This window comes from Dermochelys coriacea, chromosome 1 (assembly GCF_009764565.3).
Source record: "Dermochelys coriacea isolate rDerCor1 chromosome 1, rDerCor1.pri.v4, whole genome shotgun sequence".
Lineage (NCBI taxonomy): Eukaryota > Metazoa > Chordata > Testudines > Dermochelyidae > Dermochelys > Dermochelys coriacea.
This window is the reverse complement of record NC_050068.2, coordinates 245,611,679-245,638,682: the sequence shown is the minus strand read 5'-3', so window position 1 is coordinate 245,638,682 and position 27,004 is coordinate 245,611,679. Positions and strand designations below refer to the sequence as shown.

General features: G+C 40.4%; 1 protein-coding gene across 4 annotated transcripts in view; it reads right to left on the bottom strand.

Moving 5' to 3' along the window:
* FGD4 (FYVE, RhoGEF and PH domain containing 4) overlaps window positions 1–27,004 on the bottom strand; it is a 174,261-nt gene that overhangs the window by 108,235 nt on the left and 39,022 nt on the right. The window contains exon 1 of one of the 4 annotated variants that reach the window (XM_038406921.2): window positions 11,588–11,733. The exons of 2 other annotated variants lie outside the window; for them this stretch is intronic. In XM_038406921.2, the coding sequence (XP_038262849.1) occupies window positions 11,588–11,606 (19 nt within the window). In that variant the 5' untranslated portion in view covers window positions 11,607–11,733. Of the gene's footprint in view, window positions 1–294; window positions 450–11,587; window positions 11,734–27,004 lie in introns of those variants that run through there. One more of the 4 variants, XM_038406930.2, reaches the window with a different exon arrangement.

Here is a 27,004-nt window from a genome sequence, read left to right as displayed (position 1 = left end):
TCAGTCAGTCAATTAGTTCAATGTGTAATGGGACCAATGAACAGTATTTCCACATAGAAAAGAGGTACGAATTGCCCCAATTCGGCTAGTTATTATTCTCATTTCCTACTTCAGAGATCCAAAATCAACTACTTAAAATGAGACAAAAGAATCTTTAGAACTTTAATATTTCCAATCTTTACTGATAAAAATTGTTAGACTGAATGACTAATAGTTATTCATCTCTAGATCACGAAACCATATATTGCATCAATATTACAAAAAATTTATATATATTGTGCATTTAGTACTAACCTTATAAAAGCTGCATTTACTCCTCTTGACTAGAGATCATTAATAGTTTTGGTAAAATCCCTTTATGTGCTCTTCCAGTTTACTAATTCAAAGCTTCCATTAACACACTCCATTGCAGATAATTGCAGACAGCACACGCTCCCCTGCTTTTGCCAGTCCCCAACACAGTAAGGATAATCACATTCCAGATGGTGGATTCCATGGTAACCAATTCTCCTAAGGCTATTGGTAGAGTGTGTGACTACCACTTATTGGGTAACAATCACTCTTTGTGCTTCAGCCTTGCAAATCCTTAATAAAAGGGACATATAAGCTTCTAGCACTTACTGGGCATGCCTAAGCAGGTGTTTTGCCATTTAAACAAGGCACTGCACCACAACAAAAGCTTTCATCTGGATTTAACCTTGATGGGGTCTACGCCTAATATTTTGGGCAGGTTTAATGCTGAAGAATAAGATCACACAAAGCTCAACTTAAAGTCTATTAAAGTAGCTCTCAACAGTTATGGACACAATTATCTTCTAGATTTATTCTTCACCTAAATAATTTCCAGAAGGGTTGAGTGCACTCATTCAGTCTTTTTTTTTCTAATGAATTAATTTCCAAACCACACTGGATAGATTGAGATTTATATTATGTCATAAGCAAACAAAACAGCTGTTAATAATTTAAATCTTATTAATAAAACAATACAAGAATGTTGGAGTGTTAGGTAAACTAAGTCAATGCTAGTATGGAACAAAAATAATTGGCAGAACAATTTTCCAAAGGATGGTTTATTTCCACCGGAAAAGGTTTCATACCTACTCTGTTGGAACACTTGCTGCATTTTCTGGAGCTACTATGCTTTGCCTCACCTAAAAATGTTCTAATTTCCTAATTTAGGGTTTTATTCCACAAGAATATTGCAATTCCTTGCTTTTGTTGTTAGAGCCTCTGCTGGGTTCTCCGTCTCTGCATCCAGTAAGACTAAAGCTGATTCAGCAGCCAAAAGCTGAGCTGTAGCTCATGAAAGCTTATGCTCAAATAAATTTGTTAGTCTCTAAGGTGCCACAAGTACTCCTTTTCTTTCTGTTCTCCACAGGCAGTCTGAATATGAAACAGAGAGAAGAGTCTAGAAAATGCACTTTGGACTGTAGTAACAAGCTACTCATCTCACCTGACCATACCCATCTAGCAAGAAACCTGCATTGACACATGTTGCGGCCCAATGGAGCACTCCTAGCACAATCCTCAGTGACATTATTTTGAGGACAGGAAGAGCAGGGAAGTGGCTTTTCAAGGGTAATTGATAGCAGTCTTGCCTGCAGAGAAGAAAGAGCCTTGAAGGCATACATTAAGGCTTTAATTGCATGTCATTCTCATTCAAAATAATAAGAGCCCTATTTAGTAACAGAGCATGCCTATCAGTTTACCAATATTTTGTGGGTGGGATTGGTTTACAAGTTCAGCCTTTCACCACTGCCTTGCCCTCCAAAACTCTGTCATTCATACTTTACAGTGCTTTGGAAAATGGAAGAGGATTTTTTGTAAACTGATGCCAAATCACCCAGTATCTGGATCCAGCTTAAGCATGGGGAATTTCCAATTCAACAGACTTACTATGGGGTGGGGGGGAGCGAAAGAAAAAAAAACAACCAACCAACCTTTTCCCCTCCTTCTCCGACAATACTGCTCTTATATTCCGCTAACTAGCCCTGATCCTGCAGGCCTATTAGCAATTCCTATAGGAGGATGAGAAGCCCTCTATTGGAACCCACTGTGATAAATCTTACAATTTCCCTGCAGATGATGCTACACACCGTGAGACCACTCAATGCTGCCCTTCATTCCTGGATCCTCAATTCCTTTCATCCTCACTGCACTGCTGAGCTATATAAATTGATATAAAAGAACTAAGCTGATATTAAAAAAAGAGAACAAAAAAAACTATAGTTATAAATTAAAATAAACCAAACTATTGCTAATAATTTGTTTTATTAGTACCTAGAGACTGCTGGAGAGATTGGAGCCCCATTGTTGTAGCTACTGTACAAACATGTAATAAGAATCCCTGCCCCAAAGAGATTACAGTCTAAATAGATGAAATAGACAAAGGGTAGGAGGAGAAAGAGGCACAGGCAGGCTAAGTGGCTTACCCGTGGTGTCAATCCGTGGCAGAGCTAGGACTAAAACCCAGGCAGTACCCTGTTCATTAGGCCACACTGCCTCCCAATGTTAACTGATGTCTGAAATGCTTTACAAGTGACATTGGGCTTCAGAAGCCCAAAACTAGACCTGATATTTTCCCTCATGTCTGTGTAGACCTTAGACAATTCTCTCTGCAAATTCCTATCCATTCCCGTTCCAAAGCCACGACGCGCAGGTTAGAATGCTGGCCAGCAAGGAACAGAGAAACTACCACCTCACACTGCCGAAATGAGAATACTCAGGTGGAACTGGGTAAGAGGAGAATTGATAGGTGACAATGAAATGGTACAAGCTGTGACGCAAGTAGTCCCTGTGATGCTTCACTCCATATTCTTTATAAAAATATGCTTATGATATGAATATGATATAACAGATATACTTTAGGCAAGAGGAGTCTTGTAAGATATAATTGGAAAGGTTATAATTTACTGAACATAATTATCCTATTTGTATGCCTATATCATTTCTGACAGGTTTCAGAGTAGCAGCCGTGTTAGTCTGTATTCACAAAAAGAAAAGGAGTACTTGTGGCACCTTAGAGACTAACAAATTTATTTGAGCATAAGCTTTCGTGAGCTACAGCTCACTTCATCGGATGCAAATGCATTTCCACCAAATGCATCCGATGAAGTGAGCTGTAGCTCACGAAAGCTTATGCTCAAATAAATTTGTTAGTCTCTAAGGTGCCACAAGTACTCTATATCATTTCTGTGTCTGAAGTTAGGAATATTGACTATGTATCTGTATTTCAACTATGCTACTTTGGGTGACGCCCACTGCTAGGACAATGGACTGTGAAAAGGTCTGGCCTTCCTGTGGATGCTCCATACTGCCACTGACTCAAACGCTGTGATACTGTGGAAAACAAAGGATTCCCATCTTGTGTAAATCCTATTTAAGGGTGGGGAGGAAGGCAAACCAGACTCCACCTCTCCATGGCTTGTCTGCCCAAGAAGAAAGATTGCTAAAGCCACCTGAAGGGAAAAAGTGTGGGGGGCGGGGCGGAGGAGGAAAGAGTCCTGACTGAGACGGGGGTCCAATCTGAAAAGAAATATAACTGGAATTCTGAACCACAGAAACTTTGCAACCTGCCTAAAAAGTAACATTTAGGGTAAGAAATTAAATTTTGGAATCTGTTTCTTTAGTATATTGAGTTTAGCTTGCGTACTTTGTTTTATTTGCTCAATAATCTGCTCTGTTCTGTCTTATCTCTTATATTGACTTAAAACTCACCTTTTGTTGTTAATAAACTTGTTGCTTGTTTATAATAGAACCCAGTTTATGTAATTTCTAATGGGGGGGGGGGGAAGAAGTTGTGCATATCTCCCTCCACGTTGAGGGAGGGGACAAATTTCATAAAATCTTTTTGTTTGTACCCCCTTAAAGGGAGTGGGAATGTGAGTGCTGGGGGAGACCTCTCTCACAGAGCTGATTTCAGGCTGTGTCTGCAGTGGGGTGTGGCTCTGCTTATGTGCTTGTCTGGAAGAGGCTTGTGATCCTAACCCAGCAAGGTCAGGTAAAGGGGACCCAGGCTGGCAGACGAGGCTGGGTAGGGGGAGGCTCAATTAAACCCCAGCACATCAGGTGATACCCCAAAGGGCCCACACCCCTCACAGATCCCATCACGGAAAAGCTGAGGGAACATCGACTGAGATGGCTGGGTAATGTGAGACAAAACATGGGATATGCTGGTCAGAGTACAAGATCTAGTAATCCCAGGAAAAAGACTAAAAGGAAGACCCAGAAAAAGGTGACTTGAGACACTGAAGGAGGACACAAAGAAGGTCAGTGTCAGCTTGGAAGACTCACTCAACAGGAATCTTTGGAGATGAAAAAGAAGGACCACTGATCCCAACTAATGGGGCAAAGCAGAGGCAAAGAAGATATGGCAGACTAATATAGGTCTGTATTATCTGAACACCTCAATCTTTAATGCATTTATCCTCCCAACACCCCTGTGAGTTAGGGTACTATCACCACCATTTTAGACAGGGAACTGAGGCACCGAGAGGCTAAGTGACTTGCCCAAGTTCCCACAGAAGACTGTGACAGAGCAGGTAACTGCACTCAGATCTCCCAAGACTTAGCCTAGTGCCATAATCACTAGACCATCTTTCCACTCCAACTCCAGTACATGTGCCACCTTGGATAATGGCTAAAGATTCCCTGACTGAAAGCTGAGGAGATTGGTAACAGCTGATTAATGCACAGGAATTGCTGCTGTCCTTGAGGATTTTTGGAGTGTTTTGCTGAGGAGAGTGAGAAGTGTGGATGGGAACTGTGGGGCTGCCATTCTTCTCTGGCTCTAAGGAGTTCAAGTGTCTCTCTCTCACACACACACACACTTATGCCACGCTGTAGAGCTGTGGTCTCTAACCTTTTTACACACAAGATAACTATCTGAATTTAAGTGCAACCCAGGATCTACCCCGCCCCTTTCCCGAGGCCCCACCCTGCTCACTCCATCCATCACTCACTCTCCCCCATCCTCACTCACTTTCACTGGGCTGGGGTTCGAGCTCTGGGCTGGGGCCAAGGACTTTGGAGTGTGGGAGTGGGCTCCAGGCTGAACCTGGCAGGGCACGGGGTGGGGTGCAGGAGCGGGCGAGAGGTCCAAGCTCTGGGAGGGAGTTTGGGTGCAGGAGAGGGCTCCAGGCTGGGGCAGAGAGTCGGGATGCAGGGTACAGGAGGGGGATCAGAGCTGGGGCAGAGGATTTGGGTGTGGGGTCCCGCTGGGCAGTGCTTACCTTGGGTGGCTCCTGGTCAGCGGGGCAAAAGGCAGGCTCCCTGCCTACCCCGGCCCTGCGCCGCTACCAGAAGCGGCTGGCATGTCCCTGCGGCTCCTTGGGGGTGGGGGCATGTGGCTCTGTACAGTACCCCTCTCCAATAGCTCCCTTTGGCCTCTGTTTCCTGTTCCTGGACATGGGAGCTACAGGGGCGGTGCTTGCAGACACTAGCAGTGCAGGGAGACATCCTGCCCCCCGGGGCCACGTCACCACAGGGACATGCTGGCCACTTCCAGGTCCAGGAGTGGCACGGGGCCAGGGAGCCTGTCTTAACCCCCCTTGCTGCTGGATTGTTAGTGGCCAGAGACCATGATTGACTGTCAGAGGCTCTAGGATCGACCAGTCGATTGTGATCTACCGGTTGGTGACACTGCTGAAGAGAGACTGTGAAGTCATCACCTTAAGAAGATCAGAAGTAATGTGTAGGTATATGTCCTAAGGAAGTGTTTTTCAAAGTTCGGGTCATAACCCAGTACTGGGTTATGGCATGTCAGGCACTGGGTCGTTCTGGTCAGCACTGCCAACCGGGACATTAAAAGTCCTGTTGGCGGTGCAGCCCAGCTAAGGCAGGCTACTGCCTACCTACTCTGACACTGTGCTGTGCCCCGGAAGTGGCCAGCAGCGGGTTTGGCTTCTAGGCAGGGGGGCCACAGGACTCCGTGAGCTGCCCCCATCCTGAACACCGGCTCCACACTCCAACTGGGCGGAGGGGGATATTGCACGCCTCCACCAAGGATCTGGACCTGCTGCTGGCCACTGCCAGGGCGCAACACAATCTACGGCGCCAGGACAGGTAGGAAGCCTGACTAGGAGCCACCGGAGCTAAGTCCATACCCCAAACCCCATGCCCCAATCCCCTGCCCCAGCTCTGAACCCCGCCCCTGAACATGAAACCCCTTTCAGCACCTCAAACCCCTCATCCCCAGCCCCACCCCAGAACCCTGACTCCCTTCCGCACCCCATATGCCAGCCCCACCCCAGAGCCCTGACCCCCTTCCGCACTCCAACTCCCTACCCCAGCTCAGAGCCCCCTCCCACACCTTGAATCCTCATTCCTGGCCCCACCCTGCAGCCCTCACCCCAACTCTCTGCCCTAGCCTTGAGCCCCTCCCATACCGCAAACCCCTCATCCCCAGGTCCATTGAGTCACGGTCATCAATAATTTTCTTCAACTGGGTCCCCAGAAAGAGAGTTTGAAAACCACTGTACTAAGATACATCCCATAATAAAAATTATTTAATTACAACAGAATGGTGAATCTTATGTGGAAAACACCAATATAGTTATTAATAATTTTGTTTTTATGTGGTAAGTATTTCCAGTGCTGGTTGTATATGATTATATACACACACACACACACACACACACACACATATATATATATATATATACATATATATATATATACACATATATATATATATATAAAATCTTCATTCATTAAACCTTAGAGACTGTCATACAATGGCCTAACTCTGTATAATATCTTTTAAGTCTTGAAGAGAGAGAGCTCTGGCCTGTGTTTCCAACAGAGAGAGATCCTGCACCTCAGGCTAAGGGGAGTATATTAGAGTTACATGTAATATTACTCATCTTTCTCTCTTTATCCCAGTACAGGTGGCTAATGCATTACTCAGAGACCCTATAACAGTATTTCCCATCTGTTTAGCTGATGCATCAAGAGAATAGTTTGGTGCATCCTAAATTCCAACCGTCATAGGAGGAAAGTGATGCAATTCTTTGCCACCAGTTGCTAGGCCTTAAACTACCTTTGTGCATGAACATCCAACAAAGTCTTTTTGTGCTGCTGCAGAATATGAAGGTCTTGCACTGCAATTTTCTTACAAATTGGCACATGACTATTTTGCAAGCCATCTTGCTACTCTCTAGCCTGAAGCTCCTTCAGTGGGTGCTGGCTTAGTTAGTAGTACTATTACCCAGGAAACCAGGTTCTGGTATTTAATCATGCAACTACAGAGTGTTCCCTATCTGTGACCACAGCTGTCGACTCTAATGCCAAGCGAGCAAGAGAAGGGAGGCAGGGGCAAAGGGGAAAAGAACAGCAACATCTTAAGTTTTGCTAATAGCAGCAGAAGCTGTGCCAATGAATGAATGCTCAAAATTCCATGTACGTGTGTGTGTCAATTTTCACAACTCGTGTTTGTCATGCTATCTGGAGTGGCTCACAACCATGAGTGCCAACCTCAGGGCAAACTGTCAAAAAGCAGGGAAGACACACCAAACTAGTTGTATGTTCTATAAAAAGATTTCACCAAACCAGTAACAAGTGTTAACTCCTAAAGCTCTCCAACAGTCTTACCATGGAGTCACAGACAGTCCCCTTGGGCATTCCAGTTTATCTTGCCATCCAGGCAGGCTGGACTATGTGATAGATGGTCACTTCACCCCAAAAATCACAATATTCAGGTTACAACCAGTCCCAAAACACCAGTCACTTCCTGCAGGTCAGTTGTACTCAGATCTCAAACCAATGACCATGCCTGTAGCCAATCCTGTAATAAACTAAACTAAAGATTTATTAACTAACAAAAGAAATTAGAGTTTTACAAGGTTAAAACAGGAAATATACATACACCAATGAGTTACAGTCATAGATTTAAAAAAGCTAATATAAGCTTCTATAATAAGCAGCTGTAGATGTCCTTTAAGGCGGAGCCATAACAAGCAGCATGAGGATCTGTTACTTATGTTTACAAATTTTTGCCCCTCAGAGTCCAGACAGCATAAAGAGACTCAGTTTCTCCTTTTCAGGGATTTTTACCCCCTTCACCCCAGAATCCAAGCTGATGGGATGAGTTTATCCCCAGGCCTCCCCTTCTGGAGGGAGTGAGGAATACAATCAACAAGATTTCCTCTCCTTTGATGCTACATAATGTCTCATTTGCCTTCAATGGGTCATCTTGTGTGCTGGACAAACACTTTACTTTAATTAATGCTTCTTCTGTTTGATAAATTACAGAATTGCAGAGGTTTACAATGCAAACTGAATACAACTTTATACTATGGGATACAGATATTATAAAAGTAGGATTAATACATGCAGGATCCTACAAGCAATTCCATAAAGTCTAAACACTGAACACATTCTTATATCTATTTTAACTATACTAACCCACAGATAAGCCAGACTGGCCAGACCAACTATGCATTAGTCAGTGTGTTCACTGAGGCCTGGAGCACTGGCATAAGCTGGCACCTGGTCTGCCAGCACCACAGTGTTCACTTTCAGAGAGCCCATGTATAGTACTGCTCATGCACTCTCTAACTGATAACAGAGACTGTGTGTTACTAGAAAGGCAATCAAAGCATTTTTCCTCATTTCAAAGTTTTAGTTACTACTGTGGCTCCATATTTCCCTATACAATCTCCCTATAGAAAAAGGAAGAACACACAGTTCTCGGATTGCAAAAAGACATTTTAGTAGCACATCTCTCTGTGTGCTAGGTGTTATGCATACACAATGGGGTCTTGATCCTGAGTGTGGCCTCTGGATGCTGCCATGATATTAAAAATAGCTTTAGGAAACTATAACATCGAAGATACAAGGTCATTAAAAATAATCTCCCTATTTACTTTTGTGTTTAAAAGAATAATTTCCCTCTGCTGATTTGAATACATCAAAAAAATGTTGTTTACATGGAGCTTTACAACATTATGAATATGTATTTCAGCAACAATAGCGTGAGAACCAGAGGATCTGCAATACCTTTCTTTCCATCAAACATGTAAGAATCAGATATTGGCATAGTAGCATTTGCAGAACTGGCAAATGGGAATTTACATTTTTCATAATTTGTCCATTAACCTATTAAGTAACCTGTAGTAGTTCTCATGTGTATGGATGGCGGGGGAGGAGAGGGGTGGTCACATGAAAAAAAAAATAACCATAAAAGAGTAGCATTACTTGCATTTCCAATGATTGCACAGAACAAAATGAAGTGCATTATAAACTGAAGAAATATTTTTGCTAGTAAGAAATAATTTTTCAGAAAGACATTTTCAGCATTGTCAATAGTCTCTTGACTTCAGTAGTGAAGCACTATCCCAGTCAAGGAAAACAAAGTATTTTTACCCATCTGTGTGTGGAGGCAGCTGTATAATTTGCTACGTTGTCAAATGCTTTAATTACTATAATGTAAGTTTAAGTTCTACCATCACCTGACAGCCTGCTATGTCACATTTTCTCGGACCAGGTAGGGCTACATGTAAAATTTTGCCAGCCTAGCTATTCCATTAAGGATGTGATTTTTTTATTTTTATTTTTAAAAATTTAGCTATGCTAGCAAAAGCCCAAATGCAAATGTAGTTATATTGGCATAAAAGGAGCTTGTGCAGATATAGCTTGTTTTGTTTGGGGAACAGTTATAAGCTATATTAGCAAAAGCATTTTTTTTGCCAGTATTAGCTGTGTCTGCAGTAGGAGGGTTTGCCAGTATAGCTATAATGGCAAAGCTCTGAAGTGCAGACAAGGCTTCACTGTTAAGGAAGCCAACAGAAGACTTAAATGAGGCACTACAACCATTCCCTAACTACAGATATAGGCAGTAATACCAAGTACCATTTCCCATCCTGTGATCCACACAGATCGACCAGCAACAGAAGAAGCAGAAAGAGAACATCATGCATTCTTACAACTACAATACCCACCTGCTGAAGAAGTGAAGAAAAAGATTGACAGAGCCAGAAGAGTACCCAGAAGTCACCTACTACAGGACAGGCCCAACAAAGAAAATAACAGAACGCCACTAGCCATCACCTTCAGCCCCCATCTAAAACCTCTCCAACGCATCATCAAGGATTTACAACCTATCCTGAAGGACGACCCATCACTCTCACAGATTTTGGGAGACAGGCCAGTCCTTGCTTACAGACAGCCCCCCAATCTGAAGCAAATACTCACCAGCAACCACACACCACATAACAGAACCACTAACCCAGGAACCTATCCTTGCAACAAAGCCCGTTGCCAACTCTGTCCACATATCTATTCAGGGGACACCATCATAGGGCCTAATCACATCAGCCACACTATCAGAGGCTCGTTCACCTGCGCATCTACCAATGTGATATATGCCATCATGTGCCAGCAATGCCCCTCTGCCATGTACATTGGTCAAACTGGACAGTCTCTACATAAAAGAATAAATGGACACAAATCAAACGTCAAGAATTATAACATTCAAAAACCAGTTGGAGAACACTTCAATCTCTCCGGTCACTCGATTACAGACCTGAGAGGTGGCTATTCTTCAACAAAAAAACTTCAAAAACAGATTCCAATGAGAGACTGCTAATTGGAATTAATTTGCAAACTGGATACAATTAACTTAGGCTTGAATAGAGACTGGGAGTGGATGGGTTATTACATAAAGTAAAACTATTTCCCCATGTTATTTCCCACCCTCCCCCCCACTGTTCCTCAGACGTTCTTGTTAACTGTTGAAAATGGCCCACCTTGATTATCACCACAAAAGGTTTTCCTCCTTCCCCTCACCCCCTCTTCCTGCTGGTAATAGCTCTTCTTACAGTGCGTATGATAAAACCCATTGTTTCATGTTCTCTGTGTGTGTATATAAATCTCCCCCCTGTATTTTCCACTGAATGCATCCGATGAAGTGAGCTGTAGCTCACGAAAGCTTATGCTCAAATAAATTTGTTAGTCTCTAAGGTGCCACAAGTACTCCTTTTCTTTATTCAAATGTTGGTAGCAGAAAACAGTTTAATATAAGACTTGAGCACAAAGCATATCTACAACATTTTGCCTTTGCTATGAAGAGACACACTTGCACAACACACCAACTTTCTGCTTACTGCACTGACTCTCCAGTGAGCACAGAATCCAACTCAGTGTGTCTGACCTGATGTTCAAAGCCCTCAACGAATGAGGGGGGAGCAGCTTTATTTACCTGAGAGATGAACTCTCCCTCCTCAACAGCTACATGTGAGCATGGGAGACAAGTCTCACAGGAGAGGGACCTAGATAATGCCATGGACTTCTCCAAAGGCAAAAATGACCACATAGGTTTTATCACATCTAGCAATAAATACAGAAGATATCTATTTGACTTATGTTTCCCCTCAAATTATTTTTTAAATTCCCTCCCTCACTCTCACAAATCAGATCTATAAATTAATCAAGCCTTTCTAAAGGCTGGAAAGGAGGAAATATTTCTCGTTTCAAATTCTTGGGGGATGCTCAGATACTATGGCGATACAGGCTATAAATTTAGCTAGCTAAATATAACAAGGGAACTATACTATACTTAAGATGCATTGATTAAAAATAGTGTACTTACAGCCTCCCATGCCTTTCATCAAAAAACTACAACCAACCAGCGATGTGAACTGGACTTCTCATTAATCGCAAATATTTACCTGTTAATGAGTCTACACATTTTGGATTTAGCCTATAAACTGGAAACAGAAAGAGTTACAAACGACGCATTTAAAAAAAAAAAAAAGGAAGTTCTGAATTTCATAACCATTACCAACACTGATGTGACTCAGGAAATACGCAATATTACAAATTTCAAAACACAGTAAGAGCATCCGGGGGTGGGAACTGGAGCAGAATTATAATAAAAAAAGTTATACTTTAAGGATTTGTTTAAAAAAAACAAACACACACACACACACACACACACACAACTTAAGAGCTGTCTATTAGACATCACAGAAGATCTCATACAAGTTCAACTCAGTGTCCTGGGCAAATTTATCTTGGTAACTACATTCTGTTTGACTTACAAGTTCTGTCCAATTACAGCTATACAGATTATACTGCCCTTTCTTAAAAGCCTGGTATGCAGTGTTGCTTGTGAAGAATGACTATATAATACACAAGAAGTCGTATTTCAGTTTATAAAGCAATTTGGGCTCTTTGGATGATTTGAGTTAGGGTATTAGCTTATTCTCTTGTTACTTCCATTTCCAGGCTCACATTATATTTTAAATATTGAATTTATATCCAAGAAATAGGTGCAGTGTCTACTCTAGCTGAATTACCCTTCAGCAACTAGCTGCGACCAGTAAATAGGACAGCCCTATATTTTCAACTGTTTCATTCTTGCGTCTTTTTTTATGTAATTTGTACTAAATCAATAGTATTTGAATCCTCTATTATGTATTTCATTCCTGCAAAAAGCTAACACAGAAACAAATCAGTCACTGATGCGACCTCTCAATTCTTTTCTTCTTTTGAACGCCAAGTATTCTACTAAAGCTGTACTGTTATTGCAACATTGTTTTCAGAAGATTTAATGATCTGCTGGCCTAAAATGCTTCTACAGCAAGCCATGTTTTCAACTTAACATTCCCTCAAAGGTCACAGGCTTCCAACACACCCAAGTAGCCAACCCTTATAGAATAATCCTATAGAATTATGCGTAGATGAAACCAATAGATTTCTAAAGAAATTGTTCTAAATGACTATCCTTTCTATAGAACGTCTAAAAATCTATAATTTATAGAATTTGTTCAGGCACGTTACATAAGGAAAGGGACGTCCATGTCAACAGATTTCCGTATGTGCAAACTGTATATTGTACCTAACGTACTGTAGTGAACACTCAGTGTAACATACTACTTCTGTCAGACACAGTCTTGCTCTTTCCTTAAAGCCCCACTGCGAAACATTGATACTCTAACATTTGCTTTCATGAGTATAACCTACACAGGCAACAGCCATAGGTAAGGAACTTGTTGAACAGACAGAATGTTGCCAGCTCTCACAATGTTTGCCATTCTTCTCAAAGCCTCAGTTCCTGGTTTTTTCCATTCACAAAAGTATGAAGCTGAATGGAGCTTAAAGTTGAACAAGTGAAATTTTATTAACCCCCTGGGTCTATTCTGTCCACATGTCTGAGTTGCTTCCTGCCTAATTCCCTGCATTATCTATTCCGCTGGTATCCCATCATTAAACAGTCATTCCAAGGAACACTGGCCCTCTGATAATTCTTAACGTCTGATTTGTGTCCATTTATTCTTTTACGTAGTGTGACAAAGCTCTGTCCTTCCTCCGTAGATCCCGCGCTTCCTGGCAGATTTCGCTAGCTTCAGAGGCTCACTGTGACCCTCCATGTAACCCTTCTTTCTCTAGAGACAAGGGTCACAGTCTGTCTGTGGGGCTGTCTGTAAGCAAGGACTAGCCTGTCTCTCAAGATCTGTGAGTGATGGGTCGTCCTTCAGGATAGGTTGTAGATCCCTGATGATGCGTTGAAGAGGTTTTAGTTGGGGGCTGAAGCTGATGGCTAGTGGCGTTCTGTTATTTTCTTTGTTGGGCCTGTCCTGTAGTAGGTAACTTCTGGGTACTCTTCTGGCTCTGTCAATCGGTTTGTTCACTTCAGCAAGTGGGTATTGTAGTTGTAAGAATGCTTGATAGAGATCTTGTAGGTGTTTGTCTCTGTCTGAGGGGTTGATTTTTAAACAATTTCGAGATTATATTTTTAGGACCGGACATTATTTTTTTGGGTTGGCAATACCGAGATAGATCAAGAGATTAAAGTAGTGAACAGATTTTATGAAACCCTGCGTCTCTAAAAACTGCAAACTAGCTGATAAGCAGTTCTCCAAGAACTTACTGCTAGTATATTCAGATAAATCAGAACTAGGAAGACGATTTGCAGTGGTTCCATATGGTGATGCCCAATAGTTGCCTCCATCTCAAAAGGATGGAAGCAGGAAGTAACAGGAACGAAGACAGTATTCCCATATTCTCTCAGCTAAGCAGATTCCTGTTGGGTTACTGGTCTATGAAACAGGAGGCTTTCCTGAAATCCAAGAACTTATTCCATGATCAACAAGAGTTGTCCCTGAAAGCATAGCTGGACCATGTTACCCTTTGTACACATCATGCCAAAAAAAGAATATGTACTATATCTAAAGAACCCAGTCAGTCAACAATGGATTCACAATCTAATTATTTTTCTCTGTGCCTTCACCAAGAAATCTGCTTGCACAGAATGCCTATTACAGGACATTTATTAGCATTCCTGGTTTTTCTGCAACTCCTACTAGCTAGCATCTCATGTGACAATAGTAAAGAATAAAATAATGAGTCACTTCTAACACAACAAGGAATTTGTCAGAATAAGCAAAACATTATTATTCCCCAAAACTAAACTACTTTCTCTCATCCCTGATGAGAATCTTGATCCAGAACACTCCTTCAGTCCCTTTCTTCTAGGCTTCATGACACATATTTAAAGAAACAGTATACATAATGCTTTTTCAAACAACATTTTAGATCTACAACTTCCCTTTGCCTTTTAAAGCATGGACAGTAAATTCTTCTTCATCCCACCCTGGTAATTTTACATTATGAAAGGAGCAATAGTGTGTCTGGCACAATAAATAATAAAACCACTAAAAATACCCTTTTCGTTACACTTTTTTGTCCGAGTTAAATTTGGTTTTCACGGTCATTGCTAGAATTATTGCTCACATGAAGAACAGGGAGGAGTGATTCCATCTGAATGCATGCAGAGCAATATCAGTGCTATATCACAATTATCAAACAAAATAATGCTTCAACATCGACCATACAGATAGTACTCTTTATATTAATATTATATTTATTTTAGGTTACCCATGACATTCAAATAACTAAGGTTGTACTGTGAGACAATATCCATTTTTGGCACCCTCCCTAATCCATTTTCATGGCACCAATTTACATTAATTGGGTCTTAAAATGCTCATATATTACAATGACTGACACGATATAACCTAAGGAGAACAGAATCTGAGATCTACATTTTAGACCTATTCTTCAATGAGGCTGTTTATTGTGGTAGTAACTGTAGGCCCCAGTCAAGATGGGGGCCTAATTGTGTTACGTGCTGTACACTTATATACTAGCAGTCCCTTGTCCTAAAAATCTTACAATCTAAGTAAGCAAAAGAGATAAAAGAAATATAGTCTCTATTTTAAAAATGAGAAGACTGAGGCAGAGATTAAATAACTTGCCTGAGGTCACACAGAATCCTGAAACAGAGCTATTAATTGACCCCAGGTTCCCAGTCCAGTAACTTAACCAAAGACTGTCCCTTCCACCAGTCCACAATTGACTTTGATCAAGCCAGTTTTTCTACACACGAGTCTGCCATGGTAGCTTTAACATTTATATAGACAAGCAAGTCCTTTGTAAAGGTTTCACATGGATTACCAGAAATGTCTCTTTTCCTATTTCAGGTTCTCTGTGGTGATGAGTCCATTCTTATGTCAGTTATACATTCCCACAGCTATTAGGTCTTCTTCCTCCAACTCCCCTTCAACTTACTTTTGAAGAGTCCTCTTTACATTTGGTTTCATTGCTACCTTTTATTTGTAAGCATGGAATTAATTTCATTTCACCCAGATGTGTTTCCCACTTCTCTGTTAAAGAAGTTCTTGCATCTGGAATCTCCTTTTACACAGACTGCTTAATCTATTGGAAAAAGTCCTTTTCACTTTATCTTAAAAAAAAAACAAAAACAAACAAAGAAAACTGGTTTATGGCGGGGATGGGGACTGAAAGGGTTGGCTTACCCACTGCAGAAGTATTTCAAGTTTTGATACTTGAAGATTCCCAGTGAAGCTTCATTTCAGTTAGATTGTCAGAGTGATGCCTTGACGACTAAGCAACCTTAGCCTCATATTGAAGCTGGCTACCACAGTCTTGTTCTTTGTCCCAGTTGTTCTGTAAATGAGGCACTGAGCCAGCATGTGTTGGAGCATAAGCTTTCGTGAGCTACAGCTCACTTCATCGGATGCATTTGGTGGAAAAAACAGACCAAATGCATCCAATTAAGTGAGCTGTAGCTCACGAAAGCTTATGCTCAAATAAATTTGTTAGTCTCTAAGGTGCCACAAGTACTCCTTTTCTTTTTGCGAACACAGACTAACACGGCTGCTACTCTGAAGCATGTGTTGGGTGTTCAATAGAACTTGCCAGCTACAACACCTGTGGTTTAAATGGGCTGCTGTGCAGTACCTGTTCAAGAGCACTTTCTGCTGTCCTTCCAGGTCAATTTCTTTTATTTAAATTTCCTCTTTATTTTCATCTGATTCTTATTGTCATACCTTGACTGCACAACAGGGACCAGTTAGAGAGAGATGGGGAGCAAGTATATCTTGCTTCTCTCTCTCTCCTATATTTTATGCTAATGTTAATTATCTGGAATGTACTCCCTTCCCACTTTCAAATTTCCTCCTGCCCCTTCCCTGTTATTGTGTCACTTCCATTATTGAACTGTATAAGATTTTGGTTACTTTTTTACCATATCATCCCTCCATCTGTTTAAAAAAAAAACTCAGTCACACATGATTAAATACAGAAACTAATCCCCCCCTTGACCCCCCACATGGATGTTATGTCCCCACCACAGCCCCACGCGGGGGGGGGGGTTTCAGCATCTTTAAAATGTAAGACTCATGTAGCTGGGCAAGTTAAGGCACCCAAGTTTGAATGTTCTGGCCTCCATTTTCCAGGCTGAATTTAATACAGTGTCTTTCATGACACCAACAGGGTCCTCCACCATCATGCAAAATGTTCATCAACACATAAAGCAAAAATTTAACCTCAAATGTAGCCGAGTTCAAAATACATACTATGGACGAGGATGGTGTCTTTTGGTTTAGGTTATTCAACATTTACATAAATTTTACTTTTAAATGCAATTATTTACATAGCATTACAGATCCAATACATAGATCAAGCATTGAGATCTTAGCCTTACATGTAAGTGGATATGAACATTACTACAACAGTGTACCTAGATATCTCTAGCATTGAAAGACAAGACTAAATAATGGACCGCATTTTAGCGTTTAAAGCACCTGACCAATGGAGTGCCAACAAAATACGTTTTTAACAAATGAGTTTGGTCCAACAGGTGAACCAGAATAGAAATCTATAAAACAATATGCCATCCAGTAGGGGGCAGGGGAACTCAACTCACACCAGTGTTAGAATTCATCCTAAGAGAGTTTCCATTTGCCAGTATTTCTCCAGAACATATTCTAGAGTACTCATTTATTTTATTATATAAAATATACCCAATATAAACTGAAGGGTACCTTGCATAATGGGGCTCTGGTTCATGATTGGGACTCCAAGGTTCTACTGCAATACAAATAATACGGTGTATAAATAATTTCCTTTTGAATTTTATAGGACCTAATTAAGAAAAATGTAACAGGCCTGCTCAAAACAAGGTCAATACCATCCTAAAAACGCCCACACATCCCTTCCAATTAAAGTCTAATAAGAGACAGGCTCAACACCATATCCTAAATACCAGACTGATTGAAAATTGCTTCCCTTGCTGGCACAGGGCCAGCGGGCTTTCGCTGTACTGCAAACACCACACCAGATATTTTATCTATATCATTTTGTTGAAGTATCTAAACTGCTCTCACCTGCCACAGTGGAACATGGGGACAGAGATGGCCTCTTAGGTATCCAGGTCCCAAGCCATTCAGGCCTTTATAAATCTAAGACTCCACCTTGATTTGCACATGAGAGCAAATAGTAAGCCACAATTTCTGGCTACTAATTCCACTTGAGTTTCCAGGAACAGTCAGGCATCCCAAAACATCCCCAATGTGTGAAATGTGAAGAAACCTCCTCAATAATGGCAGCTGGAACCACCTTAGCTATTTAATCAGCATCTCTCCTCCAGTCCACATCACCTCAATCTTTTCTGGAGGAAACTTCAACTCATTTGTTCTCATCGACACCCCAGCCGTGGTCAGGCAAGATGAACGCAATCTGATGGAAATGAAACACTGCTACATATTACCTGGACAATGACACCAGAACTCGGAATGCCTTGCTATCTTCTTCAGCAGCCTCTCATGCACATTAGCTAGAAGAGGTGACAGACTAAGTGGGTTGGTTGGTTTTCTTTTGGGGGGGGGAGGGGAGTTGGGGGGGAAGTGAGCAGAAGAGGGGAAATCTTCCAGGATCTCCACATATGATAAAATACATCTAGAAATGATGAACACAATTGCCTTTTCTCCCCCTTCAATAAAGGCAATATTTAATAAAACTAAAAACTCCACGTTAAACAGCCATACTTTGCCAGAATTTACCAATGTCTGTGGCATAAGGTTGAGGGAAATTAAAAAATGGGAATTGCCAGAGGTTCTCATGCTCAAAGTTTTTCTCCTGAAGGAAGAAAAAAACCCATACATTTAGGTTTATCTTATAAACCACTTTGCAAAACATCCTGTAAAATGTTGAGGTTTGACTTCTGTACTATTTGCCTTTTTATCTTCACAGTAGAAGTGCTTCTTCTCTGAAGACAGTCAAATTGTTTCTGCTACTTAAACTGTACATGCTAAGAGCCAGAGTTCAGTGCATTTTAGGAAACAGCATTTATATATATATATATATATATATATATATATATATATATATATATATATATATATATATATATATATATATATATATATATATATATATTAGTTGTATGCCATTGCCCCATCATTCAACTTTAACTATCATAGGTAAGAAAAGCATTATAGGTAAGAGAAATGTGAACTTGTAAGAATACAGTATTAGTGGATTACACACAAGATTTCAAATAATATAAATGCATTGAATCCACCAGAAGTGGCTCCGAAATTTAACTCCCTTTGTCTACTTTGTAACAGGGCAATTAGAAGTGAGAAAACCAAGTGAAGAGGAAGAAAAAGCAACAGCAAGTGTTCAGAAAGAAAGTGAAGCTTTGATAAAGCTGGACCAAAGCAGCAAGAAGAGGAATCCACGTGTCGAAGCTGGAGCAACGACAAGAACTTAACTATAGGAAGCTTGCTTTGGTTTTAAAGTTGAGATTTTAAAGAAAGCCCCTTCCATTTGTATTACCAACCATGTGCAGTCACGCCCTGGTGGCATTCTAGCAATGGTGTAGGTACCCTAATAGAACAAGCGTACCACAGATGGCTCAGAAAAACTGAAGCACTTGTACTTCTTAGTTTAAAAAAATTTTTTTTGATTTATCATCTGCTAGTTGTGGGGAGATGGTTGCCAAAGGGGAAATGCTGGAAACCTAGAGAAAAAGCACCAATAAGCACTACTGTGCAGTAAGAAGAATGTCAGGGAAGTGCATTAAAATAAGTAAGTAAATCAGCAATAATAGCACACCAAGAACTTTTTAATAAGGTCCTGACAGCCATGTAAGCAAGAAAATAGCTTATAGAGCCAAACAAGTATAATAACCCTTCACTAAAAAAGTTCAATGTCAATCCAGGCCAAGTGTCCGGTTCCCTATTTAAAAGTTCTATTTAGCTAAACACATACAGGGCAAAAATTTCAGAAGAGCCTTCTGAAATAACAGGCACTTTTGAAAATGTCACTCATTAACTTTTAATAGGACTTCGTTTTCTATGTTACAATGGATAAAAATTTCAAAAGGCATCAGCTTGCTAGCTAAAAGGTTGATCCTTCTAAACAATCCTTACTATGACAATGTGTGTAGAGCCAGGCCTAGACTCTGATCCTATCCCTTGAGTAGTACTACAGATGGACAGTGCAAGAGAAATTATAATTCTGCCATTTGGTCACCTGTTTTTTCCATTACAGCAAGTCCTGGAACAGCTGGCCCTGTTGTTGCCATGCTCACAGCTACATATACTCATGACTCTGACTCATAATTTTATAGGACAAACATTACTTTTCCCTCTCCTTTTTGGCAGCTTTTTACAGATTTCATGGTTTACAACTGCATCTTATTCTTTCATTTGAAGAAAGTTGCATGTGGAGAATATTAAAAACCTATTACAAACTAAAAGGTCTCCGATTTCCTCACCACTCTATTTACTGCTAAGTTTTTGTACTCTACATCAAAGAAATACCAACTACAAATGGCACAGAAATAAAGAATATTTTGCCCGTTTCCAATAATTTTTTATTTTATTCTCCATGGAATTCACCTTTTTTATGTGTTGCTGCCTCCTAAATCTGTCTACCACTTGTCAGTGAGATTTAATTGTTGAAGGGGGGACGGAGGGACCTTTAAAAAAAAAAGCCACATACCTTTTCTACAACTGTAAGAAATAAAAATTGTCTGTGCAGTAGTACTCTGTTGTCAAAGTTAGGCAACTAAATCCCTATTTAGGCACCTCAGTGGCCCAATTTCCAGAAATGAGAACCTGCAGCTTCCATTGAAAGATACCGGCTTTTGTAAATTTTGGCCTCACTATGTACATGTCAATATTTTACTATGTTGCATTTCATTTGGCACCTGGATACTTAATTATACAGAAAAAAGAAAAAACAAACATTTATCCAACAATGAAAAAACTCCATCTTTGGTCACCAGCTTGAGAGGCACTGACACCAAAGTGGGGACTGGGAACTGCAGGCTTGAAATAGGATCAGAGAAACATCTTTGTTTCTCAGGTCAATTAACTTGTTAGAGAACACCATTCCTAGAGAAGAAAGATGTTCTTCTGGTTAAGAAGAAAAGGAGTACTTGTGGCACCTTAGAGACTAACAAATTTATTTGAGCATAAGCTTTCGTGACAGGATTGGGACTCAGGCGTTGAGTTCAGTTCCCACCTCTCTGACACTTCCTATGTGACTTTGGGCAAGTCAAGTCACTCTCTGCCTCAATTCCCCATCTGTAAAATGGAGATACTACTTCCTTTAACTGTCTGGCCTATATTACTTGTAAGCAAATTTGGGACAGACACTGTCTCAATGGGAGCTAGATCTCAGTTTGGAATCTACTGTAATACAAATCTTTCCTGTATCATTGCTCTATACTAATAATAGTCTTTTACAAATACAAGTACAATCGGAATATGCCATCCATGCCAGAATGATCTAACAATTTAAGTTAGGCAAATAATATGACAGTCTCTGGGATAGTTGAGGGAAAAAGTGCAAAAAGAGGAAGAATTATTCTCGTCAGAAGGTCAAGACCAGATTTGTAAATGTGTGAACTTCCTGATTTTTTTTTTTTTTTACAGTGGGGGAAGAGCGTTTTTTTTTTTTTTTTCTTATTTGTTGATGAGAATAAGAGGGAAGAAAGCGGGTAGATCAAGAGTCAATATTATAAAATTTTCCTCAAAAGTGACTTAAAAGAAGGTAGAGTGTCCAAGTTTAATAGTTTTACTAATGTGCAGGTGACTTCAGGAATTCTTTGTGGCCTGCTACAGTAAATTACAAGGGTCATGAACTCACAGAAGCAGAGGCCTTTGTACGAAAGTTTAGAAAGCTGGAAGTATGGCACTTTCTAGTAAAGAAAAATATAAAACATATTCAAGATAACTTATTGACACTCCATATGCCCCTGGTGTTCCACAGTAATTAGTGATCAATTATCACACAGTGAATTAGATTCTGCACAGGATTTTTTGTCTTTTTTTTTTTCTTAAAAAACAAAAACAAACTAATCATAGAAGTGTAGAGCTGGAAGGAACATCAAGAGGTCATCAAGTCCAGACCCCTCTGTAATTCTTGACCATTCCTGACAGGTATTTGTCCCACCTGTTCTTAAAAACCTCCAATGACGGGAATGTTCCAGTGCTTAACTACTCTTATAGTTAGAAAGCTTTCTTTCCTAATACCTAACCTAAATCTCCCTTGCTAAAGACTAAGCCTATTACTTCTTATCCTACCTTCGGTGGACACAGAACAATTAGGCCCCCCATCTTCTTTATAATAGCCCTTAACATATGAAGGCTGTTCTTAGGTCTCCCTGCAGTCTTCCTTTCTCAAGACTAAATATGCTCAGTTTTTTTTGTTTTTTTTTTTTTAAAACTTTCTTCATAGGTCAGGTTTTCTAAACCTTTTATCATTTCTGTTGCTCTCCTCTGGACTCTCTCCAATTTATCCACATCTTTTCTAAAGCATGGCGCCCAGAATTGGACACAGTACTGTTAGGATACAGATATTCAGGGCTGTCTGTAAAGGCCTGTACTCTAAGAATTTAAGCGTATTCTTATCACTTAGCTAGTTACAGAGGTGTAAAAGAAAGAATCAAAATCACTGTCTGCCAGTGCTAGGGCCTTCTCTGACTGTGACAGTCTGAGGCCCTGTTCTTAGGCAAAGGCCTTTGGCTAAGCAGCAGAGGCAGCCATAAGCTGGGAAGCGACCAGTCACATCCTCACATTCCAACATAGTCACATTGAAATAAGGTGCTATTAGTTAACCTATCATTTTACTGAAATTTAAGGTATAGCCAAGCAGAACTCAAGTTTTACGATATAGTCTGCAGTCAATCAGGAAGTGAGTGGGTGGGGGGGAATGGGAATGGGGGTGGGGAATTGGAATCATGTTTTGCTAAGGAGGGGAATGGGAACAGGGACACAGGTAAGGCTCTGTGGTGTCAGAGCTGGGAAGGGGGACACTAAGGAAGGAAACTGGAATCATGCTTGCTGGAAGTTCACCCCAGTAAACATCAAATTGTTGCACTTTTGGACATCGGGTATTGTTGCTCTCTGTTCATGTGAGAAGGACCAGGGAAGTAAGTGGGTGAAGGAATAAGCCCCCTAATAAGTACTCTAGCTGAGCCTCATCAGTGCTGAGTGGAGCGGGACAATCTCTCATGTCTTATACATATGACATTCCTGTTAATACACCCCGGCATAGCAGCCTTTTTCACAACTCCATCACATTCTTAACTCTCATTCTTCTTGTGAAAAGAAAAGGAGTACTTGTGGCACCTTAGAGACTAACAAATTTGAGCATAAGCTTTCGTGAGCTACAGTACCACAAATACTCCTTTTCTTTTTGCGAATACAGACTAACACGGATGCTACTCTGAAACCATTCTTCTTGTGATCCACTATAACCCCAGATTCTTTTCAGCAGTACTATCATCTAACCAGTTATTCCCCATTTTGTAGCTATGCATTGATGTTTCCGTCCTATGTGAAGTACTTCACGCTTATCTTTATTGAATTTCATCTGGTTAAATTCAGACCAATTCTCCAGTTTATTAATGTTGTTTTAAAATTCTAATGCTGTCATTGCAACTTGGTGTCATCTGCAAATTTTATAAGCAAACTCTCCACTCTATTATCCAAGTCATTAATGAAAACATTGACTAGTACTGGATCTAGTACTCACTGTGTGGGACCCCAATAGATATGGCCTCCCGGTTCAATAGCAAACCATTGCTAACTTCTCTGAGTACAGTATGTTAGCCAGCTGTGCACACATCTTATCAGACTTCCATCTAGATGACATTTCCCTAATTTGCTTATGAGAATGTCGTGTAGGACTGTGTCAAAAGCCTTACTAAAAAACAAGACATACCACACATCTACCGCTTCCCTGCATTTCACTATACTGGTAACCCTGAAAAAGAAGGAAGTTTCACTGAGGTGGCTAATGATGTCTCTAAATTTGCTGATATCAAGAGTAGATGAGATGCTGGACCAGTTTTATGGGTGAAACACATTTCAACCTTAGACCTAAGCAAAGGTTCCTGGCAAATCGTGTGGGATCCACCAATTCAATTTAAGACCGCATTTGTGGCACCAGTTTGGAAATTTCCAAAAGTCATCTGCTATCTGCTGCAAGATCTCATAAGATACTGTGCTGCATGCCTTGACATGGTGATCTCTATCAAGACTTAGGAAAACTGGGGCACCTACAACAAAAATTCCTAACCTCAGGTCTAACTATTAACCAATATATATGTTCTTTTGGTTAGAGACACAAATAGCATATTTGATTCTTTTTGGGCAAGGGAAAGATGAAACCTAAACTAAAGAAGTCATAGAAGAGAAGGTTTTTTTAACAATAGGTATTGTTAGGTATTGGTATTTCAGGAGGTTTATCCCCAATTTCTCTGAAATTGCTACTCCATTAAATAGATCTCACTAAAGAGGAGTTACAAAATTTAGTGGAGTGCAGAATGAAACAAGCTTTTCAAAGTAGTGTTCTTCTGTTTAATGTAACAGAATAAATGGGTCTCAAAATCTGGACGAGCAGATGCTTCTAAATTGGGAAGAGAGCAATGCTAAAACAAGAATTTGAAGGACTGAAACCTCCTTTCCTTGTGTAAGAGTAGAAAACTCTTCCCAAGAGAGCAAAGATATTGCACAATAGACGGAAATGCCAAACTATTAAGTGAGCTATTGAAGGGCTATTATTTCCTAGGATGAAGATTTAACCTGGGTTAATTGCACGAAAGAATGATGGTGGTCTTGCAATCAAGCCACTAGACTGCTAATCAGGAGGCCTGTGTTCAATTCCTGCCTGTACCACAGACTTCTTATGTGGTCTCAGGCTAGTCACTTAGTTTTGTGTGTCTCATTTCCAAATCTGTAAAATGGGGGTAATGATTCCCTGTCCCATAGAGGCGTTTCAAGGACAGGTTCCTTAATAATTTTGAGTTACTCAGAGGCAGCAGTGATGGGAGCCATATAGCTATAAAGAAAGAGAAGACCATACACATGTTTAGGTGGTATTTAGAACCCTAGCCATATCAGAATATAGTAATATGTCCCCCCCCCCCCCAAAAAAAAATCAAACAGAGTTACAAAATTTACATCCTACTGTGGGATGGAAGAAATAAAAAGATTGAGGAAGCTTGTTTCCTCTTGACTGAGGAACACAGAGTGTGCGTGTCATCTCCTAAATAATAAGAGAAGAGGAAAACTTAATAGGATAACTCACCAAGTGGAAGAGGAAAGATGTAGAAAGCAGCTGCCAGTTGCCAAATTATCACTTTAAGCTTGCAGCTGATTGTCTCTGCCAAATTTAAAGGGCCAGCTATTCCAAAACTTCACTGGAAAAAATGACACAGGGGAGTTTCAGAAGTGAGCTTGTAATAAAAGGGCAGGGGTTGAATTCCCTCTTCATTGAGGACAAGGCATCTGGTTGAAAGTCATCCAGAAGTTTGCCAGGTTTAGATCTCAGTGTTTAAAACAGAGATGTAATTTGGTATCAACTGATACCTTTCAGTTTGTACCACCACATCCCCAAACTACCTATTCCTATTGAGCAAAGTTGGAAATTGCCATAAAGATGGCACTTTTTAAATTTCCCTATTAAAATCAGACTCATTTATTGCAAACACAATAGTAACAGTTGATTTACTACTCTCTAGGCAGGGAATTAGCATGGTAGGAAGACCAATATCATTTCTAAGTAATTTATATATTGTCTGTCCTGAACATAAAAAGCTTGATGTTTCCATAATGCGCAAAAATACTTGCACTGGCCTACTGGACCTTTGAAATATTCTTCTTCTAGTTCAATAGTTACTTTTCACATAGAGATTAACAAAAAAGAGCAGAGTATTCCACAAACATGAATCTGGAGGCTCCAACAATACATATACCATGGACTCTCTAAACATCAGCTCATGCATCCAATTTCACTCCTGCAGCATCTTGAAAGTCCTACCCCAAACTGAAAACACAAGTCAGATGATTTACAGTTATTTATTGTGCATGCTCTGAAAAGCTTTTGCATCAGGCGGCAGCACATAAAAGGCTCACAGTCCTATTCTTTTTCAAGGAAGGATTCCAATTGAAATCAACAGAAGTCACTGGAGTTACTTAAGCAAGTAAAGCAAGCAGGATATGACTCAATGTCTTTGCTGCTAAAAGAAAAAAAGTTGAATGGAAAAAAAAAGTCTTTACGTTTCTACAGTTCTTATACCCAAATCCCAGATATATCCCTATAAATAGTTCAAAAGTTTTAAGTTGTTAGCAACAGTTTGCTGGTGATATTCCTATTAGAAAGTTCTAATGTACACTGATGGCTGATGTTTAAACTATTGTGTCATCTAACCTCTCACAAACTAGCATCTGCCAGCACCTATCAACTGGAGTTCTCTCCACTGATATCACCATTGGAGCTGCACTGGTGATGGCAATTGTGGGAAATTTTAACAAAGGAGTCTAGCACAGGCCTATGCTTGGTCTATACAAGAAAATTAAAGTTGGCTTCCTTACGTCGCTCAGGGATGTGAAATATCCACCCCTCTGACAGCCATAGTTAGACCAATCTAAACCCTGGTGCAGACAGTGTAAGCTGATTGAAGAATTCTTCTGTCAACCTACCTACTACCTCTCAGGAAGGTGGATTACCTACATTGACAGGAGAATCTCTCCCGGTGGCGTAGATAGTGTCTACACTCAAGGGCTGCAGTGATACAATGCTACAGCAGCACAGCTGTAAGTGTAAATGTACCCCAACTCTTGTAAGGCCTGATAGTACACCTGTTGAAGTAAAGAGCCCACAGACATAAATGAGAACAGGACAGCCCACTGAATAATAAGAAAGAGTTGGCAATAGGCGGTGGCTCTGGTACCATTTTCGGACTACAGTAAAGTCAAATCTATATTTGAGACTAAATTGCAAGACAGCATGATGAATTATTTCCTATAAAATATAGTTATTTGTTTATTAGCAGATTACACACACACACACACACACACACACACACACACACACACACACACACACACACACACACTCAAAACTGTAAGTTGCCTTTTAGGAATCCATTGTAGAAATTTTGCCTACGAGTCATATGGCTGCTTTAAAAAAAAAGATGAGACAAAAAAGAGTCACTATTTCCGAGAACTTGACATATGCATCCAGAAAGTGTAGAAGGAAGGAGTCACCTAAAGATGTTAAAATCCAAGACCAAATGACTGACACCTGATTCCTGCAATAATGAATTTCAAATGCATTGCCTTGAACATCTTATGGGTGAAGAGCAGTGTAATGAAAACAAGGAAGAACATCAGATCCA